The sequence below is a fragment of the Bos indicus genome, chromosome X (genome assembly GCF_029378745.1).
Source record: "Bos indicus isolate NIAB-ARS_2022 breed Sahiwal x Tharparkar chromosome X, NIAB-ARS_B.indTharparkar_mat_pri_1.0, whole genome shotgun sequence".
Classification (NCBI taxonomy): domain Eukaryota; kingdom Metazoa; phylum Chordata; class Mammalia; order Artiodactyla; family Bovidae; genus Bos; species Bos indicus.
The window spans coordinates 141,185,241-141,199,834 of NC_091789.1; the positions used below are offsets into that span (position 1 = coordinate 141,185,241).

At 42.7% G+C, this 14,594-nt stretch overlaps 1 protein-coding gene and 1 long non-coding RNA gene across 2 annotated transcripts; one reads left to right on the forward strand and one right to left on the reverse strand.

Moving 5' to 3' along the window:
* Window positions 1-481: 481 nt before the first annotated feature.
* Window positions 482-14,503, reverse strand: LOC139180973 (uncharacterized). Its single transcript, XR_011565139.1, has 3 exons — window positions 14,093-14,503; window positions 2,670-2,825; window positions 482-745 (listed from the first exon to the last, which is right to left on the reverse strand). It is a non-coding gene; the product is annotated as an uncharacterized lncRNA (long non-coding RNA).
* Window positions 5,725-6,768, forward strand: LOC109555202 (melanoma-associated antigen B5-like). The gene has a single exon (XM_070784105.1). It carries the CDS (start codon window positions 5,725-5,727, stop codon window positions 6,766-6,768), a length of 1,044 nt encoding a protein of 347 aa, XP_070640206.1.
* Window positions 14,504-14,594: the final 91 nt, after the last annotated feature.

The following is a 14,594-nucleotide window of genomic DNA, read 5'->3' on the forward strand; positions in this document are numbered from 1 at the left end:
TTCATCTGTCACAACCTACTTGTTGACTAGACATCGGAAATTCCTGAAATGACAGATTTATGTCCATTTCCATGACAACATTTATAGCACGAATGTTCTAGATGCACTTTGCTGTGCTAGAGGAAACACTTTTCTATAATTTGTTGGGTTGCCTGATGCCATAATGGAAAAAGATACAAGTAATTTTATTTTTGTATATTTACCCTGCACTTTTTACTTCAACTACCAAGTTGTATATACTCTTAGTGTATTTAACTATATTGCACTAAAGATAGATAATATTATGACCAAGTTAACACATAGCATTAATATGGGATGTCAAACCAAACAGAATGTTGAAAGAGTTGTTAATATTTTTTGATGGAAGCAAGCAAATAGCACTATGATTTGATATTCTAACTTCTGGACTACAATAGAAATATTTTTCAGTTGAGGTGGTTGGTGTTTATTTACCATAAATGTATTGATACATAACTTGATAAACCACATTTAGAAATCTCACTCAAGTAGATCCTAAATCAGTTAACCACCTTAATAGAAGTCTGTATAAATTAAAATTTTGGTTCTGCTCTTTGAGAGCAGGCAATCATTTAATTCAATTCATAGGGTTTAGTGCTCTTCAGTAAAATCAGATTTATGTCAAGGCTAATTCTTGACCAAATGAATCCAAGTGTTCACCCACCTCTTTGATTTGTCAAGTGCCATTTGTATTGGAGGAGAAACTTGATGTACATGAAAGTGATCCCTGAAAAATAATTTTGGTCAATCCAACACTTACTTGTTAATTATATCAAGAATGCAAAAAGAACAATAAGCCAGCACCAAATTTCTTGTTTAACCACTGTTTCAAAATAATGATGGTTCCAAATTTACTTGATTTGACATCTGAAAGTTAAGGCAAAGTCTGAGTCTTAATGGTTTGGTCAGCATAGCTGTCAGCCCCTCTGTGATGTGACTTTCCATGGTAGCAAAGGAAGGAAGCCTCTTGTCTCCTAAGTTGCATCATGGCTTCATTCCACTTGACCCACAATTTATGTATCAGTACATTCTTTAAAAACCATGTTTCTATGATTTGGGACAATATGACAGGATTTGGAGGCGGTTGCTAATGAAAAAATTATTTCATAAAATGCAAGCTTTGAATGTTTGTGTAGTAGGTTTGCCATGCAATATCCATAGCTGGAAGAATATTAATTCCTTCAGCAAAATGGAGTGTCTGTGTACCAAGTGCCAGCCGTATGTTCCCTGCCCCAGAAAAGGCAGGGCCTAATGAAAGAGAAAATGTGAATAGAAGTAACGCCATTACAGCAAGATAATACCTCTAAAATAAGCTGTACAAAGTGATAGAAATCCAGTGAATGTGCCTCAGGGATCCAGAACTCTTCCCGGAGGATAGGATGTTGGTAGCAGAATAATCAGAGTTTTCAGTGAAGAAACCACACGTGTGTGTGCGTGCTGTGCGCTCTGGGTGTGGGCACGGGAGTGTGTTGGAGGACTCCATCTTTGGGGAGCCCAGAAAGCTCATCACCCAAGATCTGGTGCAGAAGGGGTATCTCAACTACCGCCAGGTGCCCAATAGTGATCCTCCGGGCTATGAGTTCCTGTGGGGCCTGAGAGCTTATGCTGAGACCAATAAGATGAAGGTGTTGGAAGTTCTGGCCAAGATCCAGGATACGGTCCCGAGTTCCTTCCCAGACCTCTATGACGAGGCTCTGAGAGAACAGGTGGAGAGAGCAGGACTGAGAGGCATTCCCATTTCTCCAGCTATGGCTGAGGCCAGTGCATCTTCCAGGGCCAAGTCCTACAGCTCCTCCCACATCTAGGGAGGGGTCAGCACACTTTGTTCCCTTTGTGTTGGAAGAGAACAGTCCAGCTCTTAAATAGCGCGGGGTAGTAGGGGTGGGGGGAACAAAACCCATATGTTCTTCACAGTTTTAAGTAGTATGGGAGTTTAGGTACAGTTTTAACAAAATATGCATGTTTTCCTTTTATCCATATGAATAATATCTCTCAAAAATAGATGATTTAGTTAGGGAGGTAGAGGTGTTTTGTATTTTTAAATGTTTAAATAAACCTTCATAAGGTTTATTTTGCTTCAGAACCTAGGTTTATTAATGTCATGGATGTCATGTTTATTGCTGTTAGGTTTAAGACTAGGAGTTCATTATTTGTAAACAAGTTGAAAAGACTTCAATATTTTCTTTATGGTCCAGAACAAGGTAACATAACATTGGAATAGAATTTTACTTGGAAATGTGTAAGAATCCTAGAGATAAGTATTTGGGATCACAGAGCTTTCAGAGTAAACGCTGGTTTATTCTTTGTCTTCTTATCTGTCCTCTTTCCTTATAAAAGTTAATAACATGGACCTAGATTTGCTTAGTTTATTCAAACTGTATGACACTTAAATCATAATAAAAGAGAATCTTTGCTCATTATTTCCTTTTCTCCCAAATTAATTGACCATCTTCTGTTTAGAAGGCTGTCTTATAGTACTGGGTGGGTAAGAAAATGAAGCCCAAGCCACTGCCCATGGAATTTTGAGGCTAGCAGCAGGTCCCATATAAAGAAGGTGGTGAGCTAACTCTAAGAAATAAACAAATCATAAATTTAAATGGGGGAGGTGTGGAAGAGGAGGTTCCAGATGAGAGCAAGCAAGTCGAAGTTACCTGATTAAGGCGGCATTAGGTCTTGGGAAACGTCTAGTTCCTCGGTGGGAGGTCATTTTCAGTCCAGATGCATGATGGGCTAGATGAAGCTGTGGGAGTGATGCCAGACACTCATATGATGGTTCTCAGAGGTGAGTCTGTAAACCTGGAATATATCTAAACCACATGTTCACCATTATTTGGGGATATCCGAAAACCATAGGGAATGGAAGGGGCCCTGTACACTTGAGGCAGGGCAAGTGAACACTCAAAATACACATTTTCATCAAAAGCTGTCCAGAGAGTTTCTGAGAAATAAGCGTGATACCCACTGAAGCGAGATGCCAAGACATCACTGGACTGTCTCTCTTTTTCTGGGATGGGAGCACCAGAACTTGCTCTGTTAAATGGGCAGTTTAATTAGGTTGTTTAGTGTAATTTGGCAAACTTTAAGGGAGGGCTCAATTTTTACTGTCAGTGGGATTAAATTAGGGGTGGTTTGGACAAAAACAAGCACCTGAGAGGGAAGTTGCTGGTCCTTGAGACAAATGAACTTGTCCTTACATCCATGTGGAGAAGACAACCCCAAACTCATATTAAAACAGATGCTCAAATAGGGAAATACTGCTTAGTTTTACTTGCTTGGGAGCATTAGTGCTGATGTGGGTTTGATTATTGTTTGGAGTTGCATATTCTCTAGCCTGGAAATAAAATTATGTGATGGAAGTCTGTTATCATTCGGGGTCAAAATCACCTTTGTAATAACTGCCATTCATTCAAAGTACCAAAGCTTGTCTCATACTGTGCCAGGTGATTTACATACATCACACATGTCTGTGGTCCTACACTATAGATGCTTTCAAACACAATTTGCAGATAAAGAAGCTGGAATAAATAAGCTCAAATTCAAAGCTCATAAATGATAGGAGCTGGACTGAACCCCAGCACTGAATTCCTCCAGAGCCCATACTGTGCCACTCCTCCAGGATGAGGCCAATCTTGGGTCACTTCCTCTTTCTGAACATTAGTCCAAAAGGTATTTCACATGTTAAATAGCAGAATTTCATACCCAAAACATGGGTTTGGAATAAAAGGCCCCAGAAGTAAGTAACAAAAAATGAAAATAAAAGTGAAGGATGTATAAGGAAGGAGACAGCATTCAGTGACAATTTATCTACAAAGGAAATGTCAGTAAACTGCAATAGATCAGGGATGCAGAAAATCATTTAATTCAGCCCCTTCCTTTCAGAGAGTAAATCTGTTAGAGTGAAGGTTCTACAAGAGGCTGTGTCTGGCCAGTGAAGAGAAGGAAGAGATCAGTGTGTTTTCTCTGATAGCACACCACCTATCCTGGGGCCCCTCCCGGACTGCAGCTTCCCCATCACTCCTGGGACTCTACCCATTCTCTGTGAGATGTGTTGCAGGCAGACTAAGACTTTTCAAAGACGTGGCATTACCCAAGAAGTCTTTCATAGAAGACACAGGAGTCAAGGTAAAGACAGATGAATGAGGAACTGAAGTCACAGAGAGACTGGCCTGTGTCTGCTCTCAGAAGGCCAAGACAGGGCTGCCAGGCTGCGCATTCCCTCACTTCTTTTCAGGGCTTGCAAGGACATGGTCTTTGGTCTACATGGGTCACCTTAGGTTGAAAGAAAGAGGAAATCCAGAGTCCCCCAGGAGTCAAGGTGAGGCACCTGAGTGAGGGCATACCCATACACTGAACACAGAGGGCCCCAAGAAGCCTGAATCCTGATGTCGTCCCTGAAGGCACAGGTAGGAGTAGCCTCGTGTGGCATTCCCAGATTTTCCCTCTCTGGCACCACAGGGAGTGAGGACCTTAGTCTGAGAGAGCTCCCTTACGTAAACAGAGAAAGGAGCCCCACACCCTGCCAGGAGTCAAGCTTTGGACTTATGAAACCCTCTGACCTCAGAACTCTGAGGAAACTGCACAGAACCCTGCCCTTCCTGGCATCCCTGGGATACCTGCTCACTGTTGACATGACATGCCCATTTCCTTCTATGAAGTCACAAGTGGGGTTGGGACATGGTCCAAGGGGTATAGCCTAGGGCCAGCAGTGAGATTATTTCCAGGTTTTCCAGAAACCAACTGAATACCCTGAAGACGAAGGGAGCCACACACCCCATAACCATCTGATTCATCTCATCCTCTGTGCCTCAGAAGACCAAGGACAGGTATGGACGGATGAGGAGAATCCTACTTTTTCCTAGGGGTCTCACAGAGATGCTTGCCCTACTATAAGAAAGTATAGTAGTAGACGGGGTGGACCCAAGGGAGGGTAGACTTTTAGGCCACAACAGAGGCGAAAGCAAGGACTGAGGGATCATCTACCAATAAAAAGAAGTGATAATGAATCCAGCCCTGTTCCTTGTAGCCCTTGAAGAACCAGGGCAGAGCTATCAAGCTGAAGCTCCATCAACATTTATTTATATCAGGTGTGTAGGAAATGAAACCCTTAGTATGAAGGTGCAGATACTATTCCAAGAAAGGGGTGGGGACACCAGGCCCTATGGGGAACCAAAGGAAGCACTCTTAATTCATGTTGAGGACTCCAGAGGCCAGGACAGAACACTTCCCCCTGAGCACTCAGTACTGGGTGATAACTACTGACTGGGGTGATAAGCTGAGGACCTCTTCATTTCTCAGAAATCCCAGAGAGCTTTGTGATGCCAACTAGAGAACAGCAGAGGGAATGGGTCCTATGACTGGCCACTAGTTGGGTGGTGGTCTTGAATGCGAAATAACAGATGCCTCTGTGTAGGAGGCTACCAGCCCTTTCTGTCACCCCAGCGTGCCTGAGGCAGGGGTAGCAGGATGAAGCCTAAAGATCACTTTAATTTCCTTCAATATGTTTCCCAAAGGACAGCTGATTAGGAGAATAGGAACCCTGGGGGTTTTCAGAACAGTGCCCTCAAGAAAACCACAAATGTAGCCTTCCTGATAATCAAGGTGGTATTTCCCTGCTGCGGCTTCACACACAACCTTTGTCTTCCTGTGTGCCCTTATCACCTGCCCTCCTACTCACACTTCTAATCATTGTCCCCCAGTGCAGTCATCATGCCTCGGGGTCAGAATCATAAGCTCTGCATCCGTGAGAAATGCCACCAGGCCCGATATGAGCCCCAGAGTCAAAAGGGAGTTCAGCCTGCTGCAGTAATGGAAGAGCTTCTCTCTACCTCTTCTCTTTTAGAAGATAATTTACAGAGCTCATCAGCTACTGGGTCAAATAGCACTTCCCAGGGGTCTTCAGAAGCCCCATCTACTACCAGCACTTTTTCAACTACTTCTGACACAAAATCTGATGAAGAAGATACCAGTCAAGATGAGGAAGATTCAGGTTCCTCCGATGTCTCATCTTCTACCGAGAACACCTACAGTGATACTCTGAACAGCATGACAAGTTTGTTGGAACAGTTCCTTCTGCATAAATATAAAATGAAACAGCCCATAATGAAGGAAAACATGCTGAAGATTATCCACCCAAGATACCATAACCGATTTGCCGAGATTCTCAAGAGAGCCTCTGAACACGAGGCTGTCTTTGCAGTTGACTTGAAGGAAGTCGATTCAACCACCCACTCCTATGACCTTGTCGGCAAACTGAACCTGCCCAACAATGGGAGAGTGTGGGATGGTAGGGGCTTACCTAAGACCGGTCTCTTGATGACAGTTCTGGGTGTGGTCTTCGTGAAGGGCAACTGTGCCGCTGAGGAAGATATCTGGAAATTCTTGAATATGATGCGAGTATATGCTGGGAGAAAACACTTCATCTACGGACAGCCCAGGAAGCTCATCACCAAAGACTTTGTGACGATGAAGTACCTGGAGTACCGCCAGGTTGCCAACTGCGATCCTCCACGTTATGAGTTCCTGTGGGGCCCACGAGCCCATGCTGAAACCAGCAAAATGAAAGTCTTGGAATTTTTGGCAAAAGTCAATGATACGGTCCCCAGTGCCTTCTCATCACAATATGAAGAAGCTCTGCAAGATGAGGAGGAGAGAGCTCGAGCCACAGTTCCAGCCAGGCCTGGCACCACCAGGCATGTTCCATGGCCACGTCCAGCAGCTTCTCCCACCCCTACTGAAGATCAAGACTTTTAAAAAATCATCCAGATAAGAAAATTTGACATCAAAATAGGGACTTTTGCCGAAATGGGAAGCAATCCCACAATAATACTGCTGGGACAATGGAATGAAAAAATAAAATGAAAAAAATTTCAAAACATGATCAACCTTGATTGTTCTCCATCTTTTCTGTCTTCTGTTTTGTAAAATTAAATAATTTATACCTCGATATGCTTCTTGAAAGATGCAGGAGGTATTAAATCTTAACAAGTTAGACCTCTTACTGTCTTCACTTATTTTTTGAGCATCTGCTCTTTGAAAGGCTCTATGCTAGTTCTGGTGAGGCTAAGATCAAGACCTCCCCTATGCCCATCAACTTTAGAAACAAGGAGCTGCAATCACATAAGCAAGATCTTGAGATAGCCTTTAGGAATGGCAGGAAAGTAAAAAGACTATCCAGGAAGAAATCTCTACCGGGGGTAACGTACTGATTTGTTAGGCTTTCCACAACAAAACCCCACAGAATGGGTGGCTGAAATAACGGAAATTTATTTTCTCAGAGTTCTAGAGGCTGCAAGTCCAAGATGAGGGCTGGTTTACCCTGAGGCCTCTCCCCTTGGCTGCCGGGTGGCCACCCTCTTCACTTGGCATTCCTTTTCAGTGCATATATCCCTGGTGCCTCCTTTTGTGTCTCAATTTCTTCTTATAGTCACACTGGGTTATGGCCCATCCTAATGACTTCATTTTAACTCAACCATCGCTTTAAAGACCTTATTTCTAACTACAGTTGCATTCTGAAGTACTCCGAGTTATGCCTTCAATATGCATTTGTGGAGGGGACACAATTTGGCCCCTAACAGACAGAAATCTCAATGTAGGAGATTCCAGTGCACAGACTGGTATTCTACACACATTGTCTCCAGGGAGTTTCTGAGATGTAAGGGTGAACTCCCTTGAGGTGTTTAGAGAAGAAGGACATTCCTCCCTTTACCCCTTTTGAATTCTTGTGGTTAGACTACTAGTAAACTTGACACAAGACAGGGTAACAGGAGAAAAAGAGACAAACTGCAATTCACGTGCACAAGAAGTGTCATAGAAATGGGACCTAAGAAGTGGGCAAAGCAGGCAGCTTCTTTATTTTGTGGACAACAAAACAATTTGTGAGGAATCGACAGGGCAAATCAACTTAGGTTTTAGGTACTCAACTAGTAAGGAATCTAAACTGAATCTGTACCCAGGGTAGTAAATGAAAGACTTAACAAGGTTTGTGTATACAGGCTTCTCTGCTTGAACTGTCTATTTCTGCTTAGAAGAGTTTCTCTCTGCCTCCAGATGCAGGCAGTACATCCTTCATATGAGATGTATTTCCTGCTCTCAGGGAGGCAGATATCAGGGGGCAGCAGAGTGTCTCTTCTTGTTGGCTGTTTCTTAAGTAACTTGAATTCAAAATAATCAATATGCCACTGTGTTATATTTGGGGGCAGAGTGCCCTAAACCTTGACAGGTCCCTCGTCTAAAACTTGCCTGCAAGTCTCACATGGTAAAAGCTGATCTGGTCACTGTGGAGAGAGAGAATAGATTAGTGGAGTCCTCCATTTCATGGCAGCAGTTGCATAATTCTGAGAACAGGTCAGTTCATTTAAAGAGTGGTATCTCATTTCAATAGGTGGTGATGCAGGTGGGCTCCCAAAGCTAGGGCTAGGGTGCAAGCGGTATCAGGTAGTTATTAATAAGAGGCATTTCTAAGGAAACAAAAGAAAAGCAGACAGTAATGATTGGAGCTGGTTATAAACCAGTTTCTGAGCCCAGGGAGTAGTCTGTCAAGAGGTTTTCTAGGTGTCAGGATCAAAGCAACTATTGCAGTTTGAAATGTCTCTATCACAGTTAGCAATATCTCTGGGTGATCAGGTTAACTTTCTGAGTGGCTCGTACAGCAACAGGCATGACGTCTATTTGAACATAAGGTGTTGTGACAATTTCTCTGATCTTTGCATCAAGTCATCTAGCTTCACGTTGCAGGACTTCAGGAAAATGGCAATGTTAGTTCTCAGTGATTCAAGTCAAAATAATGGGAGAGTGAGTGGATCAAGATGGCAGAGGTGTATCGCTTGGAGCTTACCGTCTTCCCACAGACACATCAAAAGGATGGGAGAAATTGGGAATTTTAGTAAGAAAGTTGCAGCTAGATACGGGTGGACACTAGAAAAATTCAGGATCCAACCCAGTTTGCAGGTAAATAATAAAACTTCAAGGAAATGTAATACCACTAGAACCTAATACCCACACATGTGTAGTACACTTTCTATCGAACCAATTTTTTATGTCTATCATCTCCCTCATTTCTACTGAAGACAGGAAAACTAAGACCTAATTTGTTTCCAAAGGAAGTCTAAATTCAATAAACTTGGCCTGATTATTTATCTAAGTACAGTAAGAATAACAATTTGCCAATAGGCGCTTTTAAATCTGCTTTGCTGGAACGGTTCATAAGGAGTCTCCAGAAGGAAATTTTAATAGCCTCTTGAGGCTAGGAAGCCACAGCAAAGACTTGTTGTCAAACCTAGAGATCTGGATGAATTCCTCTCTTCCTGAAGTCCCTAAAACATCCTAAAGTTCCTGTGCCTGCCAGAAGTGATCTTCCTTACTCACCTGGTAAGGCTGATGGGAATTCTGTCAGCAAGGTCCCAGGCTGTTTTTCCAAAGGGTTTTTATGGCTCCCTATGGTTAACCTTAGTTTCCTCAAGTTATCTGGTCATATCCAAGTCTACCTGTGTCTGTCAAATATGACATTCCAGTCAAAGTCTCGGCAGTGTAATCAATGTTTCCACTTGTGTCCCGCTACAAGAACAGATTCTCACTGAACTTTTGAAAAATAACAATTTTCCTAAGAAAAGAAGAACACTGAGAATTTCTAATTTCTGGAGTGATATGGTAGGGAGAGAAAAATTAATGTTTCAATTCTAATGACAAAGGTACAATTTATCAAATTGCTGTGTTAAAAAATTTCCTTATATCTAGAAAATGAAAGATTTTTAAAAGACAGTAATCTTTCAAAAAAATCAGGAAAATTATCATCATATTTGTAATTCATTAAGCCCTATGTTCCTAATTCTTATATTGCCAGAGTCCAGTTTTTGTATTGTTTCTGTCAATCCTCCCTGAAGTTTGTGGCTCATAGGGACAATGATAATTTCAAGAAGCCTGCAAGGTTTTGGTTAAAGCTTGTATAATTTGCCCAGGGAAATGTGTGCCTGGATCACACTTGATAAACCAAGCAGAGAACACATTTTTCTCACACTTCTTTGCCACCATAAGGGAATCAGCCTTGCAGCAAGGGAAGGCTTCAACTCATCCAGAAAATATAGGAATGACAAGAATATTTTGATGATTCATCTGTTCTGTTCAGTCTCTCGGTCGTGTCTGACTCTTTGCAACCCCATGGTCTGCAGCACGCCAGGCTTCCCTGTGCATCACCTATTCCCAGAGCTTGCTCAAACTCATGTCCATTGAGTAGGTGATGCCAACCATTTCATCCTCTGTCACCCCCTTCTCTTCCTGCCTTCCATCTTTCCCAGCATCGGTGTCTTTTCCAATGAGTCAGTTCTTCACATCAGGTCGCCAAAATACTGGCGTTTCAGCTCCAGCATCAGTCCTTCCAATGAATATTCAGGAGTGACATGCTTTAGAATTGACTGGTTAGATCTCCTTGAAGTCCAAGGGACTCTCACGAATCTTCCCCAGGAGGAACAAAATGGCAAGAGGAGTTGGTGGACATGGAATACATCTCTCTCCACGGATACATCAGGAATACACCTTCAGACACAGAAGTGCATGCAGAGTACCAGCTGAGAGTGGACAGGAGTACATGACGAGCAGAAAAGAACGTATAGACCCACGCAAAACATAAGGTCAAGCCCTGAGCCTTTAGAGTGGATCCACTGGCTCCAAGATCCTAGACTACCAGAGAACTAACCCTAGGATATCAAATAGTGAGAACTGACATAAAGGAAACCACAGGAATACAAGACCCGGCATCACCAAACCACTGATAGCACCCTGTGCAGGACGCCTCATCTAAACCACAAAGACAACAAAAATACAAACCCGATCATCGGCAGACAGAAATACCACCTTACTCAGCCATGCCCATAAGAGGAAAAAGCAAACAAACAAACAAACAAAAGCTCAGCGCAAATCTCATTCTATAAGAAGCTTACACAAACCACTGGAACAACCTTAGAGGGCAGAAACAAAAAGGAAGAAAGAATTCAACCTTGAAGCCTGGGAAAAGGAGACCTCAATCATGATAATTAAAATAATAATAATAATAATAATGAAAAAGGAAAAGAAATACTACACAAATGAAGGAACAAACCAGAAACACAGAAGTCCAAATAAATGAAGAGGAAACAGGCAAACTACCTGAAAATGAATTCATTGCTAAAGGGAATGCAGTGATACTGATACTTTCAAAACTGTCTGACAAGTTCTTTTAAGCTAAATATAGTCTTATCATATGATCTAGCAAATGAGCGTTAAGGTATTTACTCAAAAGAGCCAAAACCTTAAGCCCATCCAAAAACCTTCAACCAAATTTTAATAGCAGAATAAGTCATAGCTGCCAAAAACTGAAATCACCAAAGATGACCTTCAGTACACGAGTGGGTAAACAAACTACGGTAAGGTACATGGAATGCTATTCAGTCCTGGAAGAAAACATTTCAAACCGTAACAAGTTATAGAGAAAATTCAAAGTATATTGATTAGTAGAAGGAGCCAGTACAAAAAGCTGACATACCGTATGAGTCCATCAGTGTTACAGTCTGGAAAATGCAAATCTTTAGAAAGAGTAAAACGTTAAGTAGTTGTCAGGGGTTCCAAGTGAGGTTTTGAGGGATGAACAGATGGAGCATGGGAGATCCACAGGGCATTCACAAAGAGCTGAGTTGATACTATCATGCATCTGTCAAACACTAAAGAACTGTAAAACACAAAAACTAAAAGGTATTGTAAACAATGGACAATAGTTAATAATAACATGTTGACATTAGTTGATCAACTGTGAAAAACGAACTTGTATCCATTGAACCAATACAAGATGCTAATAATAGAAGATACCAAGTGGAGGAAGAGAGTGGCTGTATGGGACCTCTCTGTTCTATCTGGTGAATTTCCTCCAGTCCTAAATCTGTTCTTTTAAAAAAGAAATACAGAGGGGCAACAAACTCATAAACACATGAAAAGAGGAGCTACATCACTCATCATGAGAGAAATGCACATCAAAATTACAATGAGGTGTCACCTCATACAGGTCAGAATGGCCATCATCAAAAATTATACAAGCAGTAAATGCTGGGGAGAGTTTAGAGAAAAGGTGGGAATGGAAATTGATATAGCCACTGTGGCGAACACTGGGGAGATTCCTTTAAAACTAGAATTAAAACTACCATATGACCCAGCAATAGAAATACTGGGCATATACACTGAGAAAAGAATAGTTGAAAAGACACCTGTATCCAGTGTTCACTGCAGCACTGCTTACAATAGACAGGACGTGGAAGCAAAGCAGACTTCAACTGACCGATGACTGGATAACGAAGTTGTGGTAGCCACATACAATGGAATATTAGCCATAAAAAGGAACTAATTTACGTCACTTGTAGTGAGTTGGATGCACCTAGACCCTGTTTACAGAGCGAAGTAATTTAGAAACAGAAAAGTAACGTACATTAACGCATATACATGGAAAGTAGGAATGGTACTCACGAACCTATTTGAAGGGCAGGAATAGTGACACAGATGTGGAGAATGGACCTGTGGACACAGCAAGGGAAGGCGTGTGTAGGACGAATTGAGAGCCTGCCACTGACAAATATAGAGTCCCATGTGTACAAAAGATAGCTGGCAGGAAATTGCTATATAGTACAGGGAGCTCAGCCTGGTGCTGTGTGACAGCCTAGAGGGGTGAGATGAGGGGGTGGGAGGAAGTCTCATCAGGCAGGAGGAATATGTATAGGAGAGCTGATTCATCCTGTTGTATAGCAGAAACAACACAACATTATAAAGCAAGGATCTGTCGATTAAAACAACTTTTAAAAGTCTACTAATTTAAAAACTAGAAAAAATATGGATAAGAACACATAGCCAGTACGGAGTTACATGCACCAATGCAAAATGAATAAAAGTCAGCAATAATGAAAAACAAAGTATCACAGTAAGAATGTGATCCTCAAATTAAATTCTTAGGAAACAGGCACAGAAAACATTGACACATATAACTAACTTCAGAAATCTGGCATAAAATGACCAACACAGCAAAATCAAGAGAATGGTCTGGAAGAATCGACAATACTCAAACCATATAATAGAAAACACACCATAAGTGAAAGCAACAATACGAAAAATGTAGTTACAAAGAAACCTTAGAAAAATGTATGCAGTCTACACGAAGGCAACAAGAAGAATTTCCTGAGTGCCTCAGGAAAAAGAAGTCTCAAACAGAAGAGTATCTTTTGTGTATTCCTGAGGACATATTGTAAGACTGTTGATTTCCTTAAATCCTTTACAGATTTAGTACCACATCCAGAGTAGCTGAGTCACACGTGGGCAGCTGTTTCCTGTACCCAGAACAAACCATGGAAAATTATACAAGGAATAAAGACAACTACTAACAAAAGCAAGAACACAAAACTAAATAATCCCTGAGGAACAATAAGTCTCCTTTGAACTTGACCCAACGAGTGCCCAGGTCGGGGAGTACTCTGAAGCTGACACAGGTGTGCAGGCCACAAAGGAAACAGACAACAGGATCAGCTGGAAAAGGCTTTAAACTGGAGCGGTTGATTCTTCCACTGGGCCGTGGGACCATGAACCTCCACTGCTTCACTGAAGGAACCTGAGGCAGCATCTCAGAGCCCCATGCCAGGATCATGGGGCACCAACGTTTGGGATGGACATGGCAGTATGGCCCAGAGGTCATGCAATAACCAGCACAAACTTTGTTAGTGGACGACAACTGGCCCTTGTAAATGATGAGCTTAAGAGACTGTCACATGTGCACTAAAAGAGAAAAGCCTGTATCACAGTAATTGTACAAAAGGACCGAAATTCATCTCAGAACTTTCAAGCAATGCCCCTGCAGTCGACTAAGAGCCCGCAGTGAGAATAGTCAGGCTAAGGAGCCCCTTCACGTTCTCTGCTGGGATTGTGTGGGGCATGGTTGGGGACAGGGGTCGTTTTATACCAGAAAGGGAAGGGTTTCCAGGCTCCGCCTGCAGTCAATATGAAGATCCTGAGTGAGATGTGAGGGATTTCACACCACAGACAGCATTCACCCATCCTTCCCTCTCGCTTATCTTACCTGCAGCAGCCATTTCCAGGAAGCCTTAGGCAGAATCGTCCAGATGAGATGCCGGTGCACTTCTCACCAGGCGTCTGTGGATTTGACGTCTTGCAGGTGAGGTCTTGCCCTCAGGTCAGCAGACGGGACATAAAGCAGCATTACGGTCAGAGGAAGGCAGGGATAGAGGACAGAGAGGATCACTCAGCACACAAGAAGGAGCCCCAGAGTGCCCTCACTGTCTGCCTCAGCAGCTCCAGGAAGGCTGTCAGGCTCGGACTCCCAAATTCTTCCTGCTTGGTTTACTGAGAGAAGTGAGAGGCAAGGAGTGAGGCCAGTTGACTGAGATCAGCAGGGACATCCCAGGACCCACTATGAGTCGAAGAAGGGACCACATCCCCCCTCTTGCCGGAAACTCCCCCAGAACCCCGCCCACCCAGGCCCCGCCCCTGCTGTCCTCCTGGAGCCCAGATGCACATGATAGGAAGTGACAGCCCCCTATCCATGCTGGGGTGCCATGCCA

Excerpts from the sequence above, each read along its gene's own strand:
- LOC109555202 (XM_070784105.1), top strand. The coding sequence starts at position 5,725 with ATGCCTCGGGGTCAGAATCATAAGCTCTGCATCCGTGAGAAATGCCAC.